This window comes from Telmatherina bonti (assembly GCF_933228915.1).
Source record: "Telmatherina bonti genome assembly, chromosome: 4".
Classification (NCBI taxonomy): domain Eukaryota; kingdom Metazoa; phylum Chordata; class Actinopteri; order Atheriniformes; family Telmatherinidae; genus Telmatherina; species Telmatherina bonti.
Window position 1 is genome coordinate 27489422 of NC_136622.1, and position 27905 is coordinate 27517326.

The 27905-nt window shown below is 37.8% G+C and overlaps 3 protein-coding genes across 4 annotated transcripts; 1 reads left to right on the forward strand and 2 right to left on the reverse strand.

Moving 5' to 3' along the window:
- Positions 1-2877: 2877 nt before the first annotated feature.
- On the forward strand, positions 2878-5608 carry mbd4 (methyl-CpG binding domain protein 4). Its single transcript, XM_079239625.1, has 7 exons — positions 2878-3010; positions 3110-3879; positions 4564-4629; positions 4733-4867; positions 4971-5120; positions 5232-5335; positions 5417-5608. The coding sequence occupies exons 1-7, from the start codon at positions 2886-2888 to the stop codon at positions 5489-5491; spliced, it is 1425 nt and encodes a 474-aa protein (XP_079095751.1). The 5' UTR covers positions 2878-2885; the 3' UTR covers positions 5492-5608.
- Positions 5609-9664: 4056 nt separating this feature from the next.
- On the reverse strand, positions 9665-15652 carry creld1b (cysteine-rich with EGF-like domains 1b). 2 transcript variants are annotated; one of them, XM_079239179.1, is made up of 11 exons: positions 15475-15652; positions 13993-14113; positions 13810-13892; positions 13469-13579; positions 12801-12892; positions 12522-12701; positions 12324-12419; positions 12143-12226; positions 11969-12064; positions 11739-11879; positions 9665-10950 (listed from the first exon to the last, which is right to left on the reverse strand). In XM_079239179.1, exons 2-11 carry the CDS (start codon positions 14107-14109, stop codon positions 10730-10732), a joined length of 1221 nt encoding a protein of 406 aa, XP_079095305.1. In that variant the 5' UTR covers positions 14110-14113; positions 15475-15652; the 3' UTR covers positions 9665-10729. The 2 variants fall into 2 exon arrangements, with proteins under 2 accessions (XP_079095305.1, XP_079095304.1); XM_079239178.1 differs by having other exon boundaries at positions 12522-12892.
- Positions 15653-17057: 1405 nt separating this feature from the next.
- Positions 17058-27386, reverse strand: LOC306754518 (uncharacterized protein; the record flags this gene model as incomplete). Its single annotated transcript, XM_079238535.1, has 12 exons — positions 17058-17869; positions 18347-18385; positions 18466-18561; positions 19054-19105; positions 19227-19274; positions 20163-20383; positions 21426-21564; positions 24079-24191; positions 24337-24393; positions 24499-24627; positions 24714-24741; positions 27324-27386. 12 exons carry the CDS (start codon positions 27384-27386, stop codon positions 17058-17060), a joined length of 1797 nt encoding a protein of 598 aa, XP_079094661.1.
- Positions 27387-27905: the final 519 nt, after the last annotated feature.

Below are 27905 nucleotides of genomic sequence, written 5' to 3' on the forward strand. Positions count from 1 at the left end.
GTATCAGTCCCAGGGGTCACCCTAGTTGACTGTTCCAAGTATCATTTCCACCTTTCTGTCTCTCTCATGTCAGCTTTGAAATCTGCAATAGTATCATAGAAAAAGCTGTTTCTGTTTGTGAAAACAGTATTCAAACTCTAGTGGAAGCTTTGAAGTGAATAAGGAGATAGAGATAGAGCTAAGACTGTGACAAGACATCAGTTAAAGCATTACAAGCTTTCATTTATTTAAAGCAGTTGTGCTCTAAAGACTAAATAAAAACAACTAAAACTCAGTGGAAACTTTTAATATTGACAGATTTTAGGTCAGTAATGATGATCATCACTTCTTTGTGTTTCTACTGTGGAGCAAGAAACAGATAAAAGGAAAAAAGGACAGGCCACAACCGGCAGTAGTTCGGCAAGCTCTACAAATATGAGGTTACTCCGACTGTGACATTAAAGCTGTAAAATCAAAGCAATAAAAACATTAATATCTGAGAGTTTAACATTGGTCACACTCTAACACATAAATAAAAACACTCAAACCTTCATTAAATTCTTTAGTATACAGAGACTTTATGTTCATACAGATTAACTTGACTTCCGTTTTACTGTTGAATGATCAAACCAACACAATAGACTCTAGCAAGCATAGTCAAAGTGAAGCAATGCACTTATGTGGACTTAATTTACCTTCACTACCATGAAACTTAGTCATCAGTTGTAACGCAACAGAACCAAGACTGAAGTGATCTTTTAACTGGACAAAAAAAGACAGTTTAAGTTCTCGATGGTGTTGGTCAAAATGCACCTTTAAATGCCATCTGTTCTGGACTGAAGATGAAAAGGACCACCAGGATAACCAGGTGGTTATCAGCACAAATCCAAAAAGCCAGGTTTTACAATAGCATGAGGTTGGATCAGAGCCCTTGGCACAGGTAATCAAATTTTTTAATCAGATTTTTTTGTGAAGGTAAATCTGATGCAGAAAAGTACAATAATATTTTAGAGCAAGAAAATCTACCTTCAAAACAAAATTTTTTTCCAGGGACATCTATGCATTACTTCAACAAGACAATCAAAAATAATATTATTTTGATATTACAGAGGCATGGCTGCAGAAGAAGATGGTAATGATTCTGGACTGGCTTCTCTGCAACCCTGACCTGTATCCACAACATAATTTACTTACAAAATGATGGGCTTTCATTTCTGTAAACTTTTAAGGAAATTTTTAAAGAAAATAATAAATAAAACTCATAATCATTGCCTGGTATCCTTAAAGTTAGAACATTTTTTAAAGGTTGAAAAAAGGACTGATTACATTTCAAAATGATTAAAAATGTTCCCTAAATACAAGTTGTTTCATTAACAAACAAATTAAGTTGACAAGAAAAAAGTAAAATATCTTACTTCATAAAGCCGGAATTTAAAATAAATCAATGCAAAACAAAGAATTCCTTTGCGCCTTTTCTACCAGCCTTTCTTTCTGAATTTTCATTCTAAAAAGTAATATTTTATCTAAATTGGAGAAAAGAATATTTTTTTTTTTTTTTTTTTTTTTTAACAGGATCATCTTACCAGCACACGAAGCCCTGCAGCTATGATGAGTTGGCTGCCATCTGGCTTAAACGCGAGGTCGTAGACACTGCAAGAGACAGATTTGCGTTGAAATCGTTTTTAGTTAATGGATTGATAAGTCAACAACCAATCTGATTGATCACTAATAAGCAAAAACATGTCAGAAAAGGCTACGGTGTATTTGCAAACTATTCTGTAAAGGCATAATAACTACTTATAATCCTTTTTGGCAAAACTTAAGTAAATAGAATGTAGCCTATATAATGTTATGTAGTTATTAAACTCTAGACAATTAAGATGTTTAATTTTAGTGGTAAACAATGAGAGCAATAAAATATCTTTTAATAAAATCAGCTCTTTGTTGTAATGTTAATAAGTCTATGCTTTATTAAAACGTGTAATAAACTTACAAAGAAATGAGTTATCTCCTCCATTTTTCACTAAACTAAGAAGTTGTGCAAAAAGCTAGTATGACATATGAGCTAGTTAGCATCATATTAACGACTACTCAAACTCAAGAGTTTACCATACAAATAACCAATGACAGTTTATATTATGTTTATTATATACATGGCTATCATGGAGGAGATATAAATAGTTTATAAGTTATTAACGACGAAAGAAAGACTGCGCTAGCGTTAGTTAGCTAGCTTGCTAACAGCGGTTTACATAGCAACCACCGTTGCTATCCACATAGCGTTGTATCCAAGCACCTCGCGTTGACACATTAAACATTTAAAATATAATCCTACAATCTCTTACCGCTCTCGGACTTTATCTTGCCATGCGACTACGGCTCTCATTTTGTCATTTTATGTTCGCATAGACCATAGATGGATTATTATTTTTTTGGTTAATTAAATCAACAAGTTGTCGCAGCTCCTTCTCCCGTTGTCATGGTGCAGTCGTTCGCTCGCACTGCGCAGACTCCAATCTGGTCGCCACTTCCTGCTTGCTAAAGCGGCACACTAGCTAGTACTACTTCCACTTTTGTGTTGACATGATGAGATTACAAGGAAAGCACTGTTTACATACCGACGTTAAACGTTTAAGGCTGAAAATTATTCACGTATGTCACAAACACATCAGTCAACATTTGTGTGCGTTGCTTTAAGTTAAGTCAGCGTCGGATATTTTGTGGTATGCATTATATTTGGGGATGTTTTCCGACTGATGTTGGTGCTGCGAATTACAGAAAAAGATGCCAGATGAGAAATGACTGCTGATATTAGGATAAAGGTTTAGGTTTAACATTGACTCCACAACAGCTGGACTCAATATCATCCTGCCAGCTATGATATGGAGTTGGAGAAGAGTGGAGACATGACCAACCAAAGTCACAAAGACAAACTTTGCAACTTTTCCTCCATGCCCCCTGGATGGATAAGAGAGGTGAGGCAGCGGAAAGCTGGCAAAACAGCTGGAAAACTGGACGTCTACATTATAAGGTGAGTCATTTATTTCTAATTCTCTCCACATTCTGCTATTCAATTAAACATATTCAATGTCAAGTTGATTTCCCCCCCCCCCCCCCCTTTTTTTTAAAGTCCCAAAGGGCAGAAATTCCGATCAAGAGCATCCCTGCATACTTTCCTCTTAGAAAGTGGAGAAGCAGAGTTGGACATAAGCCTTTTTGATTTCACCACATCCAAAGATGAGTTCACTACCTCACAAACAACCTCATTAAAAGAAAAGCAGAGAAGACAAAAGAAGAAACAAGCAGATGGACAGCGGGAGAAAATGGGTAAAAAGCTGGATCGTCCCTCCAGTAAATCTCAGGAGGTCTCTTCCTCCTTCAGAAATGGCACTAAAGTTAGAAAAGTAGAGTCTTTTGAGAATACTAACTCTACTGATGGTGAAATTTTTCTAAAGAGGACACATGTGGAAGATGTTTGTGGGGACAAATCTGAAGAGGGTACAAAGGACTGCTCACAGACAGCACCTTCATCAGTGGATGATGTTAAAGTCCAGAAGAGCCCTCAGAGGGTGGGGTTGCTGAGGCAGAAGCTACTCAGACTGGCTCCTTCCAGTAATCAACAAAACACCTTACTTGTTGATAAGAATGAGCAGGCAGACTCACAGCCTTTAGTCCCAACTCTGAATGTCGAAGCTGCCACAGAGAGTGAGAACGAAGGTGAGAATTCACCAGACACAGATGTCACACAGGTTCACAGCAACGGCAGCAACGGCAACTCTAAATTTGAAGTGGAGGCTGATGCTGGCAGTCATCTTGAAGATGATGATGAGGGGGAGGAGGAGGTGTTGTTAACTGGCATCACTGGCAGGAGCTGCACACCAGCAAGGGATTCTCAAAATAGTAAGTGTGATCTACACTGTTTAACAGCTTTGGAAAGATTTTAATTTGATCTCCTTCAAAGCACTATAGTCAGTTTTTATTTATTGCAGCTTATATCAATATCAGGTAAGTATAATTTTCTCCAGGTATGATGCATGGGCATTTAAAATAAAACAAATGGACAAAGTGATACATAAGTGTATAAGTATATCTAATATATAAGCAGAAACTCGGAGCCCTGAGTGTCTGTATACAATATGTGGTTTACTCTGGCTTCCTTTCTGATCCCATATTTTGTATGAGGCAGGGTAAAGTTTCAGCAGTGTAATTCTAGCACTCTTGATGACAGCTGCTAATGTCTTATACCCAGGTCACTCGTGTATGATGTTAGAGTGCAGATCACTTGATTGTACCAGTAACTCAACACAGGATGTGATCTCAAGTGAAATTTATCTGTGCTGTCTGCAAGTACAGTCCAAATTTGGAAATCCAATACTTCTCAATAAATATAATGTAATACCTTCTTTATTTATTTCCCAAGTGCAATTATGTTTGATTGTCTGGCAGCACGATTACACAAAACGACCAAATTTTACGAAGCTGGGCAGAGATTTTGAGCATGGTTAAAGGAGGAGCTCAGTTTTATTTTACATAAAGCTGTGCACTCATTCTTCATGGACAGAAATGTTTCCTGTTTGCCTACAGAGTCCAAGAGCTTGGAAGACAAACGGAAAACAAGCCCTTATTTCAGTGGGAAACTCCCCAGAGATGGTAATTCTTCAAGAATTTATTTGAGTTTCTTGATTAGCATGAGATAAAATCGTGTGTGTGTTTTTTTGTTTTTTTTTGTTAAATGTATACTGTTTATAATCAGGGCTGAGTCCACCCAGGAGGAAAGCCTTTAAGAAATGGACACCCCCTAGGTCTCCCTTCAACCTTGTCCAGGAAACTCTTTTCCACGACCCCTGGAAGCTACTGGTGGCCACTATTTTCCTAAATAAGACAAGTGGTAGGATCCAGTTTTCACACATTTTAGCTGTCGGGATGCTGTGCATTAGCTAACACTGAAATCTGTATTTTCTCTTTTTTTTTTTTTTTTACTTCCATTAAAGGCAAGATGGCCATTCCAGTGTTGTGGCAGTTCTTTAACCGCTACCCATCTGCAGAAGTGACCCGAGAGGCCGACTGGAAGCCCATGTCTGAACTTATGCAACCGCTTGGGCTCTACGAGCTTCGAGCCAAAACATTAATCCGCTTCTCAGGTGAATATTTTTGTTTTGATGGATTACCTCATCCAGAGGTAATGAGAGCATTTGAGAGAATATTTAATCCTGCATCACAAGTCCTCTTTTTTTTTTCTTCTTCTTGTTTAGACGAATATCTAACTAAACAGTGGCGATACCCTATTGAGCTACACGGAATCGGCAAGTACGGAAACGACTCCTATAGGATCTTCTGTGTTGGAGAGTGGAGACAGGTGAATGTAATTCCACTTACTTTACTTGTACATGATTCAGTTAGTTGCGCTGTCCTGATTAAAACTGTTTACTTGGTTAAGGTGAAACCTGAAGATCACATGTTAAATAAATATCACACCTGGCTGTGGGAGAACCATGAAGCTCTGGGAGTCTGAAGAATGAGACTACACGGAAGATTTTATCTTGGCGGATCCAAGAAGTTACGTCACATAATCGTCACATTATTCTAATCACAATGTGTTGGCATGGCGATGAGTTAGGACTTTTAAAGCCTGGACTCCTTTAAGATTATGGAGCTATATTCCAGAAGTTTTTATACCTTCTTTATAAAATTTTAATTCATGTTGAATAAAATGTTTTAGGTGGTTGAAAATGTGAAATAATCAAGTGCATTTTTCAGTCATTCTGCTGCTTGTTTTTCTTGTCTGATTCTGGAATAACATACAGAAACATGCAATGTCTTAGTTAGTTGGTCCATTTTCACAGGCTAATAATCTCTCTGTTTGAGTGCACTCGTGCGTAGTCACTCCACACAGGAGCTTTTCTTTTTGTGAGATGTAACCTGATTCCCACGGCAACTGTTACCACCGCAAAACCCTCAGTAAATGCACTGGTGTTCCAGGGTTTAATCTATAACCAGACCCTCTACTGTAATTTGCTGTATTTACTGATTTAATTTAATGCAAAGAAGATTGAGGACATTTTTGTGCATTTAATAATTTGGAAAAGTTTCAACACACACTGAGTGAAGTCTGGACAAAACAGCTCGAACCACAAGATGAGACTACGTAAGAAAAAGTTTTCTTTAGTTCATCTGCTTTTTCAGTACCATCATTAGTCTTTAAATGCATGTGCCATGATTCTGCTCATGTCTTTATTACCACAGCAGCCATCTCTAAAGCTGCCACGCCTGTTTGTATTCCTTGTGACACACCTTCTGTCCAGCAGACTCCGCGCTTGCTGGTCACCTCCTTGACATTTCCCATCATTTCAGATTCTGACTCGACACATCAGTGGAAAAGCACTCAGGTGGGCAGGGATTTTCTAGTTGTGTGAACTGCTGAGTCCTGTGAGCTTTGCTTTGAACCCCTCCCCCAATAACTCAAGTAATCTCTGTGTTAAAGAAAATTCCAAGATTGAACCCTTTGCACCCTCCTTTGGTCACTAAACGCACCGTCAGTCTGGAGACACCAGCTGTTCACCACCACAACCAACAGAGGACACTGTTCATGCAGAGAAGAGAGCATTACAGGTAGAAGCTGACACAGAGATCTCCCTCATATTTATTCATTTATTTATTCATTGAGCATTACTCCACAGAGTTACTATTGCCATTTCTGCTTTTACTTTTAAGAGCTGAGAACTGTCACTGACTTGCAGTTGATGTGTCAGGTATCATCAGGTGTGGAAAAAACCCTTTTATGGCACCACTAGCGAGAAAGAAGAGTACAGGTAAAACACACGACTCTTGAGCATCACCTCCATCTTTTTGTGCTGAAGCTTAGTGGCATTTAAAGTTGTTTTTTTTTTTTCTGCAGGAAGGATTTGCGAGAGCAGTTAAAGAGGCAAATGGAGGAGAAATGTGTGGCACAGAAGATGCAGGTGGCCAGTAAAGCCAAAGAAGCGGAGTATGTCAGAGAAGTGGACCGCCTTGCCCTGTCCAGTGAAAGAGAGCAGAGGATTCAACACAGCAAAGCAATGATGGCCTACAGAGATGAAAACAAGATGGTACAAACCCGCACATGCATGTCAGTTACTAATGCTTTTGTGTCTGGAAAATGCTTCCTGATGCATGCATTTACTACAAAGCAGGGAGTGTCCGAGGCTTTTCCCTCTTGTTTCTGATGTGTGTTTTATGTGTACAGCTAATGGAGAAGAGCTGGAGGGACAGAGCACTAACACGTTCCCAGGAGGCTCTGAAGGAAAGAGAGCTGCTGTGCCTCAACCCCATTAACTGGAGTGGAACATTGAAATAGCTCCAACCTCTTAAAGAAGTCTAAAGCTGTGACTCAGACATCACTGTAGAATTCAGGTACACACATAACAATGACATGAAACATTCAGTTAAGTCCAGTCTTATTCTTACAGAATTTCTCTTAGTCACTTTTTTCTTTTAAATATTGTGCCAGCTGAGACCTCCAGACCACCACACCCCCCTTTTTGTTCTTTTTTTTTTTTTTTAAATGTCCATATTTGCATGTACTTTATTCCCCAGTAACAAGAAGCATATGCCAGCTAGTCTGCAGTCCATCAGAATTATGTAGCCAAAGTTAAGAAGCAATCAAAGAAAAAAAAATAAAATAAAACACACTAATGGAAGTGGAAGTGTCATGCCTTTAAAGTAAATGTTATAACCACAAAAAATGAAGCAGTCAAAGGAATTATGTTAAGAAAATGTAGAAATTAGGCTCAAGTCCAGTCCTAATTTCTGTCCAGATAGGGGAGGAAGGTGCTGAAGACCAGAGAAATGCTATAACTCAATCGGTCTTCAAAGACCAAGGGCCGTATTTATCAAGTCTTAACAGTCCAAGTTTAGACCTATAAGTGCTGAGATTTTGTGGAGTTTAGTCTTACTCTTAAACTTCAGAATAAAAGCAATTTATCCAGTTTCTCTAGTCTAAAATTTATACCTACTCTTGTAAATATTAGAGACCTCCAGAGGTTTCCTAAGTTGTGAGGAGTTGCCTGTAGAGGATGGAGCTGATGCCAGAAAGGCGTGGAAATATTGCAGCAAAATACATTCTATGGAAATTTTCTCAAGCAGAAACACTTCAGTTCTATTTGTCAAGTATGAGTTGTGCTTCTCTTATTGTTGTACACGCGCGGGAATGTGCGACAGACGAACATCACACGTCACCTGCCTGCACATGCCAAGAGAATTTGTGCATGTTTTGGGTGTGTGTGTGTGTGTGTGTGTGTGTTTGTGTGCAGCTTTTGGTTATCATGTACCAGTGGTTACATCAATGGCCTTGGTGTCTTCCAAAAACTAGAATGATAAAGGCTACATTCACTGGGACTGGGAGAATCCAGTTGCCAGCACAAAAACAGTCTTACACACTCTGTGCTCCAAGCTTCATCATCATCATCTCTTCAGTGAAGAACAAGTTAATCTTCTTTGGTTAATTAGATATTTTTCTGATCCACTGCAGGCACATTCAAACACAAATAGTTTATATTCCATGTTTTCACTGCAAAACGTCCCACGTTATAATGCAATAAGTTCCACATTTTTGCAATAAAACCATCACATTGTAACATGTCCCATTTTTGTTCTTTTGATAGTGGCAGCTCCATGCTTTTTACATCAGTAGCCAAAATTCTACAATTATTTTAAAATTATTTTTATTAAAAAAAATTTTTTTGCATAATTTTTTATTGTCAAAATATACACTCCCATTGTTCGTTTAACCATTCACCGAGCTGTCTCTCTAAGAAATTCCCATATCCTTAGATAAATGCTTCCATTTAGCGATTGGCCAATTTCTGGAAGTGACGGAAAATTCAGTTTACAGCTGCCAGTACTGTCGTAATCCCTCTGAGACGGACATTTAAAACTCTGCCCTACACTTCACTTAAAGTGCAAGTTAGACACTTAATAAATCAACTTTTATGTGCAGCTTTCAGTGTGGAATTTATTTTACTTACAAGACAACTCTTCAGTGTTTTTAGGAGTAACTTTAGAAAGTTTGATGAATGCAGCCCCTGGAGCTCATCACAGAAAAGGTGTGTTCTTCGTGGAAATCGCCAAATATCCTGTAACTGTTTTCATTGCCAATCATTTAAGATACAGTGTCATTCTGTTCACAGTATGTTTTGTTAAAAAAAACAAAAACTGCTGAAATTTCATCACCCAACAATAATTTTTTTCATCTCATTTTCTATCATTTCCAACTTGAAATAAGAAGCTGTGAGTGTTTTAATATAAACACAAAGTGTGTCTTATTTCTGTTGAATTAAAAGAAATAAAAAGTCAAGCAATACACCTTTTGAACTTGTAAAGGCTTCTTTGTTTCTTCACTTTAGTGGCCTATAAGTGAGGCTGTGTGAAAAAAAAACTGACACGAACCTACAGGTAGCTTTTGCTTTTTCCAAATGCACATACATTTAAAATAACATTTTCTGGGGTTTTTTTTTTTGTCACTTGTGGAGTAAAAACTGAATTCTGTAGAAAATATTGGGGTATTGTTTGTTTTGAAGTTTTTACAGCAGCTGTAAAGCAAGTTTTTAAACGTATAGCACAGAAACTCAAGATTGTTCTCCTTTGTTTTATTTAAATGGCAACTAAGCTCAACAATATCAGATTTAAAACACAGAAACATAAGGAGTTAGCAATTTATTTTATTGTAAAGCAAACTTCTGCTGTGATTGTGGATGAAATACCACAGTGGGAAAAGGAAAGGTGAACGGGATGGATGAGAAGTGACATTCGAGTTGCTCTTCGACATGATGCTATGCTACCCGTTAAGAGTTCCAGCTGAACATTTGCATTGATAATGCAAACACAAACGAGGAAATTCAATAAAATATAAACATAAATATTGCTTTAAAAAAATAAAGGCAACAGAAAAAAGCTTAAATCTTTCTCATCAGATTTCTGTTCATCTTAGCACATTCCCTCACACACAGTATAAACCACAGTAATTCTGCAACGGATAAATATGAAATCTTCCATGCCACAGTAAAAAATAAATTAAATCAGTGCAGTATTGTCCATTTTACATACCATTATCATGCATCAAAGAAAAAACACTCAGTGAGGTGAAGGTAAAAAGTCCATAAAAATAAATAAACATTCAGAAAGGAAACATCCAGTGAAATGAACAATCTTTTCGGGAGATGATTTCGGAAATGTTGCGGTTTTCTTCATCTAACACTCATGCTCAAAGATATAAGCTTAAGTCCCAACAGTCAAAATGTATGCATCATTTGAAATACAGGATGAGCGCTGCTTCATAGCACTGAAAAAGGTGAAAAATGTTGATGGACTACAGGACTGGATGTTGTTTTGTCTTTTTTTAAAGGAATAAATAAGGTCAGATGAAACATTTCAATGCATAATAGGTTTAACAATCAATAGTTGGATTGATGTCACCCTCATTCCCAACATAGTTGAGGTAGGGGATCAAGTCAAGTTCCCTAATATAAGTGCAGTGTTGCATTCTTATTCCTCTAAAGATTCACGACTTCAAAGCCTGCCGGCTATCCGTTTTTCCTGCATTATCCTTTTCTTCAACATCAGTTAATGCACTCGAGCCCTTTTAAGTAACTCTGAAACAACAAGTAAATCCCTGAAAAGCTGGCATTGAAAAGATGTTTTCCCAGCCCCAGTTGAGTCTTGCTCAACTTAATTGTTATTCCAAAGGTCCTTTAGTCAAATCGTCGGCCAAAACTGACTAGCGTCCCTTCAGAAATCCATCCAGCATGTAGTCTCCCTTCTCTGTCAGCCAGTATCCAGCCATAGCAGCTACTCCTCCAATAAAAATGGCTGTGAAGACCATGTCACCCTTAGCAGCGAGTGTAGCTAAGGCACAGATAACGACACCGAAGAACATCTGCTGCAGTACAAGGACCTCATCATCAGTCATGTCGTCAAAGAGTCCCTTCTCTGGGCCGGCTGGGGAGATAGACAATAAAAATCACAAGAAATTTTTACAGGGGAAGTTAAAATTATGTTAAAATTGAGACTAATCACATTTTTCTTGTGAAGTCGAACCTTTGGGATTAACTAGTTTCAGGGTTACATTGTTTTTTGTTCTTTTTTTTTTTTGCTTTATAAATAAAGATTAATTGATTTGGGTCAGATTTGTGGTTCTTTACATTGCCACTTTAATGCGTTTGTATAGTTCTCTACCATGTAGTCGTCAGTAACAAAACAGTTTATGCAGCTTTCCAACAAAAGATCTGATTCAGTTTTGCTTTAACATAAATGAATACAGCCATTAGTGGAAACAACCAACAGTAGAGAATTTTTCTGGTGAAAATCCAATCTACTGTCAGCCGGGATTAATGCTTAGCATTTCCACTACTTCCCATTTGCATCATTGTGTTTGGCATTGTGATGCAAAAAAACAAACAAACTGAAATTCCATTTTAGCTTTAAAAAAAGCAGCCATTGTTGATGATTTTGTCTGCTGACATTAGGATTGTTAAAGCTCTGGCCGTTTTCCACAGTGGTAATGCTATATGAGGGCTTAAGCTGTATGAAAATTAAGCAGATAAAAGCAGAGAGATAAAGTGGTCTAGAGGCAAACAGATGTTATGGGCTGACTGTTGACAAAACATAAAATACTTTGTTATATAACACCATTTTCATGACTGTAACGCTAAATATTCTTAGGAAACACAGGGATGTACATGTTCATTGTGGTTCAAAAACCACTCAGCTCTACGACTGCTGCTTACCAGGAGGTTTATTCTCAACACAAATGCTGTCTCTTCTAATGAATCCATCAGCACAGTCACAGTGGAAGGAGCCCTCCTCATTGATGCAGGCCTCATTGAGCCCTGGGCAAGCAATTGCTCGTTCACTACATTCATCTATATCTGAAAAAAAGAAAAAAACATATAAAACCCACAAGGAGAAGGATATAATGAAAAGATGGATCATTACATAGCCAAGTATATATATTTACCGAGACATTTTGCTCCCCTCAGTTTGTAGCCACGTGCACATTTCTTACAGCGGGCAGGACCACTGCCCATGCAGCCCACACATGCCTGGTCGCAGCCTGGATACAAAAGGCAACTTTGTATACTTGTACTGTCCATTAACTGCAGAGCATAAACAGTCCAGAATGGGTGTCTACCTCTACATTCATATGATCCATCCGTGTTGTGACAGTAGGTGTTAGAAGGACAACGAGCAAGCTCTGTGCCACACTCGTCAATGTCTATGAAACACAAAGGGGAAGTTAGACACACATCTATCAGAAGCTTGGCACAGAATTGCAGCAAATGTTGCCAAGTAACCTCTAAAGCCACACTCACCCACACACTTGTTATCATGAAGCATCCAGCCGGGTTTGCAGTCAAGACATTTGTAGTCCTGTGGCCCTGTGCATTTGTTACAGGAGTGGTAACATGCTACAGAGGATAAGAGCCATAAATATAGGGAGTGGAGTTAATTACTGATGACCTCAAACAGAAATAAAATGCAAAAAAAGAAGCTGTGTGAGTGTGAGGCACCTGCACAGCCTCCTGTGCTGTCATTGGAGCTCTTCTCTCTGTAGTAACCATCTGCACAGTTCTGGCATAAATTGCCTGAATATCCTGGATCACAGACGCACTCTCCATCACCCAGGCGAGTTCCCTCCCCCTCACATCGGCCAAGACCTCCACACACACCTCTAAGTCCAGATGGACACTCTGTATGAAATAAAAAGCAATTCTCTTGCTCTGGATTAGCATGATTACAGTCACAAATTACTTTCTCTATATGATATTTTTCTATGTTCTCATTTATACCCTGGCAGTCGGGTCCAAAGCGTCCAGGTGGACAACAGAGTCTCAGTTCCTCTATGCACAGCCACTCAAACAGGTCTGGTGCCTCCTGCTGCCTACAAGACAAACCAAGCATGTCAGGATGGAAATACAACAGGAGCAGGACTTTACACATCAGAGCAACAAGATTAAAGAAGATGGAGCCAACAGATTATCAGTCATAACTAGATCATTGCAAGTTATTTAAATTTGAGACATTTCATGAATTTTGTGAACTGCTTAGTCCGATTAAGGGTCACAGAGAAGCTGGAGCTTAGCCAAGCAATCGCTGAGCGAGAGGCAGGTGCACCCTGGACAGGTCACCAGTCCATCACAGGACCAACACAGAAAGACAAACAATCATTTACACTCACACTCACTCCTATGGGCAATTTAGAGAAGCCAATTAACCTAACATGTATGTCTTTGGACAGTGGGAGGAAGCCGGAAGACACAGAGAGAACCCACACATACATGCGGAGAACATGATAACTCCACACAGAAAGACCACTGTTCGAGCCTTAAATTTGAGACAGACTACTTAAAATTCAAATAATAAGTACTCTTTCACAAATACAGTATTGATATATACATTTAAAAAAATAAATAATTCCAATCTGATATCGCAGCTTATTTAGATTTAATGCATTTACCTGTGGAACCACCACGTCTCTACCTGGTCCTCGATCTGCTCCAGAAGCCGGTTACATTCAAAATCTGTTTTCTCACAAGCAGCCTCTACTATCTCGAGAAGCCGAGTCTCACTGAAACAAGAAGTCAATCATTCGCGAGGAAACTCAGTGATGAACTAACAGAACACATATAGAGCAATGCTGCTACAGCTTAATTTAGAAAGAACTTTTACATGTTTTTCTCACTGTGTTCTACAGGATGGGTAGTAAGAATTTAAAAAAAAAAGAAAACAAACAAGCACAAAATGAATTATTACGATGTTCAAATGGTTGGTACAACCTGGAGGCACATCTGCTACTACCTGCGTGCATATTTGGCCAGCTTCTCCTCTTCCCATGCAGTATTACCTCCTCCAAAGTTCTTGTTAGCAGTTCGCTCCAAACCCTACCATTGAAGGAATTTTAGAAACACATTTGGTATTAAAAGAAGTCCAGCTTGGAGAACGGCAACACAAACTGACGGTTCACTGAGTTACCAGCAGTACCTTAATGAAGCTCTCAGTGAGTTTTCGACAGGTCTGACACGGTGCCGTCTGGACTTTGACGACAGAGAGCTCCGAGAGAAGGACCAATGCAGGCAGGAAAGGTCGAGCCCACCACATGTTCCTTCGGAGAAATACAAGAATTCAGACACACACACACACAACTTGTGGTTAAAGGGGAAAAAAATTGAATGCATATTCTACTGGAATACCGTATTTTCTAATGCATTTCCTACTCTAAAACAGTTATTAAACATAATTTACTGCAAACTTTTAAGATTTACACAGAGTAATGTAACCGGCATTTTAAATGCAAAACAAGTGTTTTGGGTTTTGTTTTCTCTGTTTTTTGCAGTTTAATCCAGATCAGATTTCAGATGCAATATAGCAAGATTAATAAAAACGTGTAACTTCAAATAACTACAATAAATAATCAAATGACAAACCCTGGAAAACTAGTCTGAAGATGGTCAGACATGCCTCATCCTTATGCTCTTCTTTCCCCTTTCATTAAGAGTTTGTTATGCTCTTAGATACTTAGCTTTCCATGTTTGAATATGTAGCAGGCTGCTTTTACAACAAAGCTTTGGTTGTAATCATTCATTCATTCATGCAATATACAGTATATCAACTATAAACTTTACTTATCCCAGTGAACTTAGAGGATGTTTGGTCCCTGCAGGGATCTTATATGTAATTCTACTTTAAATGCTTTATATTTTACATCAAACACACTTCCACTTTGAAAAAAAAAAATCTAGATGTCTTTTGTGACTGACTTCAATCAATATTTCACCATTGCTGTATAAAACAACAATAAAGTGTGTTTTATTTGCGTGGGAATTCATTTTATGCTGCTTCAAATGGTTAGATATTAGATATAAATTAGATACATCTCATCTTTAAGGTTCTTCTTCATTAACTGTACAAACAGGATGAGAACGACAACTAAGACTTTGAACAATAATACTTATACTGGGATAATAAGAAATATTTTCTAAGTAGCTGCCATAGAGATGAGACTTGTCTCTAAAAGCTGCAGCCCCATTGCATATAGTTTGTCTTATCACCTGTTAGTAGAACTCGGATTATGGGAAAAAATAAAAACTATATGTGACACATAACTCAATAAAAACTCTTAAGCGACGTGTCTCTACATTACACCTGTTGGAAATTGGCCTTCCTAATACAAAAGAAATGTAAAACACGAAGCTTAGCTTGCCCGGGATGCTATCGCTTCAGTGTTAGCATCGTTAGCTCAGCATCACTAACATTAGACGGCTAGCATCTGGCTAAGGTCAGCTGTTAGCTGCTAGCTTTCGGTAACGTAGTCCATGAAGTGTTCTCGTCAGTCCCACACAGTTTTATTGGACGTGGTATCTCTTTCCCCATCTGTATTTGATATTACGAATAAATCCAAGAGTTTATATTAGTTTACCTGAAATTAGCTTAGCGCACACCTTCTTTTGTGCGCCCTGGTCTTACCTTGTTGAAAAGCAGCGGGTCTGCAGTACTATCTATGATTGTCGGATCCCCAGCTGGCTCAACCTCACATATCACCAAGCAAAATGTCACATTGTGAAAAGCCACTTTTAATGCCTCAAGTTGTAGCAAAGATTAGCTAGCTACGGCTCATGCACTGTGTATTGGCGTGCTGGGCTGTCCTGGGAGGACTCAGTACAGTCTGAGGAGATGAATGAACGATCGCTTCTGTGTTTCGTCCCTTACAGGACGACGACGCCACCCAAAGCTGCTGGGATTTAATTTATCAACGAATCATGATTTGTTGAGATATATTATATATATATATATATATATATATATATATATATATATATATATATATATATATATATATATATATATATATATCTCAACAAATCATGATTCGTTTTATATATATATAAAACGAATGTATATATATATATATATATATATATATACATATATATATATATATACATATATGTATATATATATATATATATATATATACATATATACATATATATATATATATATATACATATATACATATATATATATATATATATACATATATACATATATATATATACATATACACATATATATATATATACATATATATATATATATATACATATATACATATATATATATATATACATATATACATATATATATATACATATATGTATATATATACATATATGTATATATACATACATATATGTATGTATATATACACATATGTGTATATATACATATATATATATACATATATATATATATATATATATATATACATATATGTATATATATATATATATGTATATATATAAATATATATACATATATGTATATATACATACATTATATATATATATATGTATATATATATATATATACATATATATGTGTGTGTGCGTGTATGTGTGTGTGTATATGTGTGTGTGTGTGTGTGTGTGTATATATATATATTCCAAAGATCCAAGTTATCATTATGTACAGTTTCTAAAACAACATCTGCAAGTATAGTTTTTCTAGATTATCAATGCTTTATTTGAGACAATTTGAACCAAACAGTACAAAAATAAACTCAGTAACTGAACAAAGAAGAACCATATATCCACATTTACCACCAGCCCATGCACCTATTTCCCATTCCAGAGCTTTGATTGTGGAACATTTATGCATTATAAAGTGCAGTTTTTTGCACACGCCTTTAAGAAGCAACTCTTGCATTTCTGCAGCTCATCAAACCACATTGCATCAGAAATACACCCATCTTTTTTTTTAAACAGCATACCAGTATCTGTAGTGTTTTAAATTGTTTTTTTATCACTTTCAAATGCGGAACGGTTTAGATTCTTGGAAACTGGATTGACTGAGCTTTAATTGGAAGAACACACTGCTCTTTTTCGTGCCAAACACAGAAACTAGTCCAACAGCTCATCAAGACAGATGACAAGGCAGCTGAGCAGACTGCTAATCTTCTGGACGTTTCCCGGTACATCAATAGAGGTACTTTTATATCATTACTTGCTGCTTATGGAAAAATTGAGCTTGAACTTTTTGTCAAAATGTTACATCCATTCTATGTCACCGACTTTAGGGCTGGTATCACAGCTGGATAGGGGCGTAATGAGACAAGGTTTTAAAGGCACAGTTTCCCCAGAGTCTGTCTCTGCAACACCCACACAACCCTGAGACACCCCAGCAAGTCGTAACACATTTGTCCCTGCTGTAAACCCCGACAGCTTTTGGGCCAGAGCTCGGGATGCCATCCTGAGCCCCCCTGCCCTTTTCCTTCTGGCTGACGCAGAAGCCGTGTGAAAAGTTCCAGCAAGTTCAGTCAGAAAACCCAAACTCTGAGAAGGAAGGCTGTACACGTGAAGTCCGCGAAAAAGCTGAGGCAGTGGTCTGAGACCACCTGGAAGCTCCGGTGGGAGTGATTCAAACTGCACCAGCATGAACCGCTCACCGGCGCGGCCCTGTAAGTAGTCTGCAAGAATACAGCTAAAAGAAGCACCAAAAACATCCACACGGTGTGATGAAGCAGGGGAGCTTCCTTCCATCTCTTCCTCCACACTTCTGTTTTTCTCTCTGGGATTGTTTCTCTCGCAGCTCATGGCTCCCCATTCTTCTGCTCTTGTCCATGTGGCCTGGGTTAGGACAAGCACTACTTTGCCCCCCTGCCTTTGAAGTCGGTCCAGTCGAGAATGGAGCCACGGCACAGGGCCCAGTATGCCCAGCTCTGCCTGACTCCACAGATCCAGGGAGACAGTGAAGCCCAGGGCCTGAAGAGATGAGCCAAGGTGGCACAGCAGCTCTGGCAGACTCCGGTCATCATCATCAGATGGGTACAACAGCACCACATGACCCCCACCTACAGCACCTGTCATGAAATGAAGATTATAAATTAAAGGGTGCCAGTGTGAATGACAGTTGGACTTTATAAGTCATAACTATGGTACAATGTTTCCTCAGCATCCAACAATGCACCATTTAGCATGCCAGGGTTCTAGATAGATTTCCCCGTGTGTCAAAACTGCCATTTCTGTTGCCCAAAATGGCAAAAAATATTTATATATGTAGGTTTATAACATCTTATATGAAATAATATTTTCATTAAATATCTCTAAGAACCTCTAATTAATGATGCATGTTATATTTCAAATAAAGAAAAACCCGTAATGAATGTGGGGCTGTATTTCTTTCTTGCCTTTGCCCTGGTTGCAACATTATTTTCTACCAGGCAGACATAAGGTTGATATAGATGCTGAGTTAATGTTCTGGCCCAAATCATTTGCAATTTTAAGATGTAGAAACCCTTTGTTGGCCAGTATGAAAGAAGTCTGAGAGTTTTTAATACCTTTAACATCGTCTTCTTTCAGCCATCTCGAGACGTAGCCTGTGGGGGAACGTAATTCATATTTAGACGTTTTCCTAGACTGCCAGTGAAGGAGTCAAATTCAAATTGTTCAAGCTGACCTTTAAGGATGCCTTGAATGAAATAAGATCCAAGTCCAACCAAACAGATCAGCAATAATCCCAGGAGAAGCGGCAGGATCCATCTCACTCGAGGTGCTGGAAAAATTATGAAAAAAGCATGTCGTAAATTTCAAATGCACTATTATTAAACATTTTTTCATATAAAGTGTTCTTTGCTACATGTGTGTTTCATGAGTATTTATTCATTCCTGAATAAGTGCAGTTGTACATGTTGCTCTGTCTTTCCTGTCCTCTCCACCCCAACCAGTCGAGGCAGATGACTGCCCTCCCTGAGCCGGGTTCTGCCGGAGGTTTTCTTCCTGTTAAAAGGGAGTTTTTTTCCTTCCCACTGTCGCCTCGTGCATTCTCAGGATGGGGGATTGGATCGAATTCAGGATTCAATGCAATCAGTTGGTTTCTTTTATTGGCTATATATGAATTGGCTTGAAATGATGTGTCTGTAAAGTTCCCTGTGACAACATTGTTGTGAAGTGGCGCTATACAAATAAAGCTGAACTGAATTGAATGTTAGTGCAAGGTAAATATTATCCATTCCATGTGGCTCTTAATAATAACCAATAGTCTTACTTTCAAATGGACACTGGGGCTCCAAGGAAAACTCCATCCCTTTTATCTTCATCTAAAAATGACATTCAGAAAGAGTCAATGTTGCTGCAGTGTGGACTAAGAGAAGCTCTATTTATATAAAACACGTCTTATTTTACATACTACACATTATTTGGTACAAATGCAAATGTTACCTGCACACAAATCAGGGGATGGCGTGAAACATTGAACTCTCCTGTTAGCTGAAAAGTTAAAAGAATAATTCATTGTAGTTATATAATCCATATTTAAAATAACTATAAGAAAAAGGTGCATCATTATTCATCATGTTTTATCCTACAGACTTAACTTGAAATCATCATTATTGGGTCATTATTTAAGCTTAATGTGTTGACCATATCTGTATATTGAACTGCTCGGACTCTATTTGCAGCAATAAGGTATTTCTAAGATTCTGCCCACAAACTGAATCTTAAAGAAAACAGATTTGTGGGAAAATGCAGAAAAATTTGCATATTTTTAAACCTGAGCCCGACTGAATCATCTCTAGCCACTTAATGATAAACAGCGTGACTGGAAAACTGAAAACAAAAGGTGTAACAATGTTAATATGACTTTCAGTTACATGTTTGTGTCTGCAGGAATCCAAAATGTCCAACCGTTCTAATAATCTCACTCTCAGCAACAACTTAAAGAGCTTTCACTTTGATGGAAGTTATTTAATCTGTGATTACACTGCAGATATCCCTTAGTGGACCGATTCCAAACCTTTTTGTCCTTTTAGCCATTTTCAAAAAACAAAAATGTGTGAAAAGACATCCTGAGTCAAAATGTGATAGAAATTTGCTTAAAAACTCAGAGACACTAGTGAGAATATATAGAAGGGCGCATGCGCAGCCGGGACTGATAAATACACCCTAAGAAGCTGAAAGGTTCAGCCATCATTGTTCGCCCTCTTTCTGCTGAGACGTCGACGGGAGACGACTGAAAGTCGAGGCTTGGTGCAGTCAAGGTTTGTGAGGCGAGGAGAAGTGCATCTGTCAGAATCTCTGGACATCCTACTGATAAGTGTTAATATAATCCAGTCACATTATTTTTAACACAACAACACACTGGTTCAGTGCTTTTACCCAGTGCCTGCTGCCTGATGCAATCCAGTCAGCTTGTAGTTCCTGTCTCGAGCTCATCACTTCTTCACTCTGGCCCCCTGCTACATTTTTCTTGTGCAACACCACCTCCACCTCCAGTCTACAAGGCGAAGTGACATTCCATTTCAGCCCTGTGCCACCATCTCTCATCTTAATCTCCACCAGAGTCACAGAGACATAGTGCCGCAGTCTTTCGAGGGCTTCTGAAAAATAAAACTGCTGTGTTAAGTGTCAACAAATCATTCACTAGAACTGATCTACTTCTCAGATTGACCTCTGAGTGCAGATTTTACCTGGCTGATGTATAAAAGGACAGTATTCTCCTCTCATGTCTTCCCCTTTCCACCATACCTGCGTGAAAAAAAATGTTTGTTTCATTTGAACCATGATTACATCTGTTGACTTCGTATCAGTCGTATGATGTGGGCTACCTGGAAGCACAGGCATGGTGCAACAAAGTCGAGTGAAACATTCATTTCACTCTTGCCTTTGGGCTGCACAGAAGAGTGAAAGGTTATAAAGGCTTGCACTGCAGATAGCATCGCATGCATTTTACAAGTTTACCACTGACTGACCCATTCAAGGACCTTTCCAGATATTCCATTCCAGACCGTCTGCAAAGAAATGTCTTTTTGCTTGGAGTCGGAATTTTCCAGTTGCAGCCGGATCACATTTCTCTCATATTCAGTCGCTAATTGCAGTTTAGGAACTGAGACACGCACATGTTAGTCATCATGTAGAATAACCACATTTCATTCATTCATAATTATGTTGAATAGCTTCAACAAGTACTCAAAACCGCAGAAAACATTAAGCATTGTTCTAAGGTGTTGGCAATATAAGACACACCTGAATATACTATACACACATCTACCCTAATGAAAACACTGTAGTTAATGTTGGAATTATTTATTGCATTTCTACCTGTAGATTGCCTTTAATCAGAGATTTCAAACTCTAGTCTAGGATGAACATGAAAACAAGCTGGTGAATCCGTTTAAGTTGAATAATGTTTACTGGAGCAGGGAAGCATCTAAAACCTGCAGGTTAGTGACTCTAAGGGACCAGAGTTTGAAATTTCTGCCTTAAATGTTTACGGAGAAAGTTGAACTCCTTACCGTGACATTCTTTCACATTCCTCCCCGGTTCCGAGGTGCAAACTAAAATCAAACATTGGGGGGGGGGTATGCTCAGTTTCTCTGCTGTTTTCTTGTTTTGCTACGTGTCTACAGCACGACAACTCACCTTCTTCTAGATCAGGAAATGTAATGTTTTGCACAATGTACGCTTCCTTGTAATCTGCGACAACCACAACAGTACTGCTAAAGTCCACTTTCTCTGTCAACAGCAGCTGCATTAGTAGGAAAAAGAAACCAAAGTAGCCCTTTAAATCACAGAAATCAGGATTAAAAAACAATACAAAAAAAAAAAAACAACAAACATGTACATTGATTTTCTGTTCATGTACTGGAACCTTGCTAAGTCCTAAGCATACATATATATATATATATATATATATATATATATATATATATATATATATATATATATATATATATATATATATATATATATATATATATATATATATATATATATATATATATATATACACATATATATATATATATATATATATACACATATATATATATATATATATATATATACACATATATATATATATATATATATATATATACACACATATATATATATATATATATATATACACACATATATATATATATATATATATATACACACATATATATATATATATATATATATATATATATATACACACATATATATATATATATATATATATATATATATATACACATATATATATATATATATATATATATATATATATATATATATATATATATATATATATATATATATATATATATATATATATATATCTCAAATAATGCCTAATATATAAGTAAACTTTGGAAATGGTCTATTTGGTGTTATTTTGTTTTGTAAATCCTCATATAGCTCATTTAAATGTTGTTTTACCTCAAGTCTTCTTAAAAAAGGAGATGAGGTTCAAATGTAGGGAAAACAAGAATAGGAGAAAAGTGCCAGTCTCGCCTGGACAGTAAGCTCTTCAGCCATCGTTACTAGAATGATATGGGATAGTTTCAGCCCAGCACACTGATGTGCTTCAACACAGGAGATAAAAGACTTCAAAATCCCTTAAAAGAATATTCTAGACTCTGTTGGTTTGCCTTTCAGGAGTGTACAGAATATGTATACAAAAGCAAAGTATTTCTTACTTTGACAACCCATTTTGGTGGCTGATTCTATGCATTTCATATTTAGACAGTAACAAGATAAAGCAAAAGGAAAAAAAGCAACAACTTCAGACTGGGGTCTGCAATCCACAGCTCAGGAGCTGCAAGAGGCTCTGTGGACCTTCCACAATGGCTCTCATCCCTCAGAAGAAACTGTATCTATCTTCTTTTTGTAGAAGTTTCATGTTTTTTTCTTTATTTTAAAAATTCAGATAGAAATAAAATTGTGGCTGGTGAAACTAGCAAATTTCCTACAGTAGAGCTCTAAATTTTTATAGTAGATGTCGTGTTTTTCCACAAGGTCATTTGCAGCACTAAACAAGTTTTATTTAGCTGGCTGATGATAAGAATGGCTCTTTGGATTGTAAAGGTTGCACACCCATGATTTAAAATGATTGGTCATCATTTTAAATCATGAAACAATGTTTCAGTTTGAAGCTCAGACATCTTTGACATAATTTATAACTTCTACTTTTCAATTCTAATGATGATCTCAGTTCACAGTGAATGTTGGAAGCACTAATCTTACATTTCAAGATATATTTCCATGCAGTCTCTTGAGGTATTTATGTGTTTTTTTTTTCTCAATGCTAGTGCATGTCAACAACTGGAAGGTTAAAACCTGTTTGGTTGGGTTAACCAAGGCACAGGGAAAGTTAGTGCATGACTCAATTTAGCCTGCAGCTTAACTGTTAGACGTCGCAAACTTTTTATCATCAACAGTTAAAATGCTTCAAGCAAAGTGTTACGATGAGAGAAGGAAAGAAAAACTCATTCCACTTGCAAAGCCGTATTATTTTAATTATTTCCTCTGCCAATGAGGAGCTCATGTAATTGGCAGGGTTCGTTTGTTTGTTTGTCTTTCAGTCTGTCAGTTAGTGTAGCATCCTAATTAAAAAAGATATCAAGATCAATTCTGATTAATTTTTCAGGAAATCTCTGAACTGCAATAACGAATGATTGAAAAGATTTTGGGAGTGGGTTCAGGAATGTTTTTTTAGAGAATTCTTTAGTTAGGCAAGTCAGGGATAATTTTGCTATTCCAGCTTCTTATTAAAACATAATGCCCACAATTACTGGCAAGAATGAAACTACAATTTCTTGGTGTTTGTAGAATTTCCAAATTATTTTGCTTTTCTCATAACATGTGTCCTTCACAACTAGAAAATATTTACTGACAGTGGAGTCAAGTTTAACCCATAAAGACACAACCCATTTAAACTGGTGAGACAATATGAGGTCTTTACTTGTAACTTTATTTGACATTTCAACAAAATGTCAAATAAAAAAGTACCAATATTTTTTAGGGATATTTACCATTTATTAACATGTGATGTCAAACTTCTTATAGTGTAAACTTCTGCTTTCTGGTGTCCTTTAGGGACATAAGACAAAATGCTGATTGTGTTCCACTGGATTTTGAGCAAAGTTTGTACCATAAAGTGATGCCAAACTGTATGTCACGATGGGGTCGCATGTATTAAATAAATTTAATCAAGATAAAAAAAAATACAAACAGTGAAAGACTTCATCTTTTCCTGACATTCATCAAAAACTAAACTAGATGCTTTATATTTGTACATTGTTACCTTAAGTGAGGACTGCCTCAATGACTGGTTTAAATGAAGGTTTCTCAGTTTAAACTGGACTGCCTTGCAAACATCAATCACACCCGGAGAAGAGAAGCACACTTTTATGAGAGCTGTAACACATAGAGCAAAGAAAGTGAGCTAAATCAGAATAAGAAAGCCATAAAAAGGCATTACTTTCACAAACTAGAACAACTTCATAGTTCTATTACTCAGAAGGCAGTAAAGACCACTGTCCTCTGCTATATGATTTCATACCCTCTTCTTTGCTGTCGTCGCCGGACTGCTCAGAGTCAACTTTCATAAGATCCATCTCTGCAAGATTCATAAAAAGTCTTGTAAGAGCAATGTGACGAGGCAGCTCTATGAATTAAAGCACAAACAGATCCAACAACGTCAAAAGACGAGACATAAGGCTACCATTGAGAGTGATTTCGATTTGAAGACATGGCTTATAGTCTTGTGTGGCAGAGCTGCAGAGAGCGACCTTCAGCTCCATTTGAGTAACATCCACAGAGCGAAGGTCATCCGGAGTGTTGCAAAAATGAGCTGTGAAAAACAAAGGGTTTTTCCAATTTAGACAGCTTCTTACGGATGAATGAGATGCATTGAAATAACAGCAAGTGTGTCTCTACCTGAGCTCACACGGCAGTCACCTAGACCCTGCAGAGAAAAACAAAATTATGTGCATTAGAAGTTCCTTAAACACACCTTAAAATAACACAAACGTTAACACTGTGAACAAGGATTTAAACCTTTTATAGAAGTAAAAGAGCAGCCTTCACTTAAAATGCTTTCAGTTTGTATAAAATCACATCTCCTGTAACTTTCTGAAGAGTAAATGACTGTCCTGTTGCTACCACAGGAGGGGGGGGGGGGTCTGTGTGTAGCGCAAGGATGCCCAGCTCCGATCCTCGAGGGCGACAATCCTGCAGGTTTTCCATGTATCCCAGTTCCAACACATCTGACTCAAACTGATCACCCGTTGTGCAGAACTTCATGGCTGTTGGATCCATTTAATGTGAGCCAGGTGTGTTGGAGCAGGGATACATGAAAGACCTGCAGGACAGTGGCCCTTGAGGATTGACTTTGGGCACTCCTGGTGTAGGGTGTCTGTAGCTACACCAGCTTTCTCTAATAAGCTCAAAACGTTGCATGTCAGGTCATCTGTTTCTAAATGCTGCCACAGACTGAGTGTGAGTGGTTGTTTGTTTACAAATGTTGTTTCTATGATGGACTGATGGACTGGTGACCTGTTCAGGGTCAGTAAATGGAATATGCTCCTCCTATGATTAAGATGTTATATATACGCTTCACCTATGCTGCATGTTAAATTTAACAGCATGGAAACTATTCCAAAAAAGTTACGTTTTTGTATTTCAGAAAGTAAAATGCACTAGAATGCAGGTGAACTTTAACCTATATTATCAGAGTTATGCAGATGGTTCACAGCTTTATGTGTCTTTTCACCAGAAGACCACAGTCCATGTGTGTTTGGAGCAAATACACACCTGAATGAGAGCAAATTTTCTACAACTAAATGAAGACAAAAAACTGGGATTATCCTCATTGATAGCAAAGAAAAGAGTGTCTGTGTTGGTAAACACATGGTGACTTGGGGTCTGAAAATCACAGACCAAGTCTGAATCCTTACAGTGTTGATGGTCTAAGACCTGACTTTCAGCCACATCAAAGCTTCACTAAGAAGCTTTCTTTCACCAACTCAGAAACATCAACAGAATTAAATGTTTAGTCTCCCAGGCAGACCAGGAGACACTTATCCATGCATTCATCTCCAGTACACTGCATTACTGTAATGGTCTTTTCAAAGGACTTCCTAAAAAGAGCATTAAACATCTGTAGCTCATGCATAGCGCTGCTGAAAGAGCTTTAACTTGGAAAAAAAAATCTGAACACATCATACAAGTTTTAAAGTCTTAACGCTAGCTTCCAGTCAGTAATAGGACCAATTTTAAAACCTTACTGATGGTTTACAAATCCCTGAATTGTTTAGGCTCAGAATATATCTGTGATATGTTCAGAGAATGCAAACCAAGCAGCGGGTTCAGGTCAACTAGTCCAGACCAGAGTCCAGACTAAATACAGAGAAGCTGCATTTAGCAGTGGAACAAACTGCCAGTGGAGATTAAACTCTCCCCAAATGTAGAAACATTTAAATCCAGGTTAAAAACATTTGCCTATGCATGAAATCTGGACGGTAACTTTTAACTTGTCTCACTTCAATCATTTTAATCTATGATTTTATTGTGATTTTTTTTCTACATGTTGCTGCCTTTTATGCTTTCTTTACACCATCTTGAATTGTCTTGTGCATGAAAGGTGCTATACAAATAAACTTGCTTCGTTTTAAATATCCTACATCGATATATCCGTGTAGAGTGAACATTTTTTACAAATTTCACCCAAAAGTTGAATATCCTCAGCTTTTTCTGTAGTTTAGGTTCTTTCTCCTGCAGTCTGTGAGCAGGTACGGAATGACAAGGAACCTTTTCACCCCAGTTTATTTCCTCCTATCAGGATCATTTGTCAACCTACCTTAGCAGTTTTCTTACCTCACTCACCCCTGTTGATTATTGATTTTTTTTTTTACTTTTAAAAGATTTAAACCACATTTTTTTCAACAGTATGTTGCGTCTCTGCATATTTAGTGTCTGATTCCACTGAAACCTCAAGAGTCAGCGATTGCAGACAATAAGCCATAGAAAGATATGACACATTTAGATCACAGTGAAATTAAATGTTTATTTCGTAACAAAAGGGCAATAGAGTTAGAAGTTTTCCCAGGAAACGGGATTTGTTATTGAGCTTTGGATACAAGACACAGCATGCGTGTTTTCTGGACTCATTCAAAGCAACTGCCTGGAACTGGAGCAGTGGGGTAAAATGTCATGCTCAGGCTCAGGCAAGACAGTAAATTAGTAATGGCCATTAAACTCTAACCCTTTTCTCTCTGTGTGCACGCGCGTCTTGTTCCTATTAAATGACTAAAACATTCCATCTTTAACACTGACATTTAGTTGGTCATTTCGGATTCTTCATGGTTAACCACTGAACATTATGGCACAAACTCGATTTATGAACAACAGCCAGGTCATTTAACTTCTATCGATGTTTTTGTTGTTTCGTTTGATTTAATATGCTATAATAAAGCAGTAGTAGCTCTGTGACTTCTTTGAGTTTCCTCATTTATTCGTTCTTCAGAAATCGGAAGTTTATCCGGTTACCTCGCTGCAGGTGAGTTCAGGTGTGTCATGTCCAATGATGTCCAGCTCGACTCCTGCCGACATCAACGCACAATGAGGCAGCAGTGACAGCATAAAGACAACATGTTGTCCCAAATGGAAAACAGGAGCCATTTTCGGAGCGTGCCTTTGCGCACAGAACACATTAAAGTCCTCTCTGACGCGCGTCCCCGCTCCTCCTTTACGCAGCCATCCTCTAAGCACCACAGTTATGAGACAGTGGGATTTCTTCCAAAACACACAGCGACATGGTTACCTTTGGGTCCACCCATGACAAACTTCTCTTTACACTCCAGGGAATTTATTCCACGCCCTTTCTGGTGATTGGCAGGTCGGGAGTTTGGGCACACATGGCCGTGCCACTTGTTAAGGTGGCATGAAGGAACGTTGTCACCTACACACACCTTTCTGATAACGTGAATGGATAATTGTTCAGCTAGATTCACACAGTAAAGCTTCCTCAAAAGTTATTTTAATTCAAATATTTGAGCCAAATAAATCATGAACCTCAGATGCGCATAAACTGCGGAAAACTTCCTCTCCTGAATGATCCCGTCTTTTGCA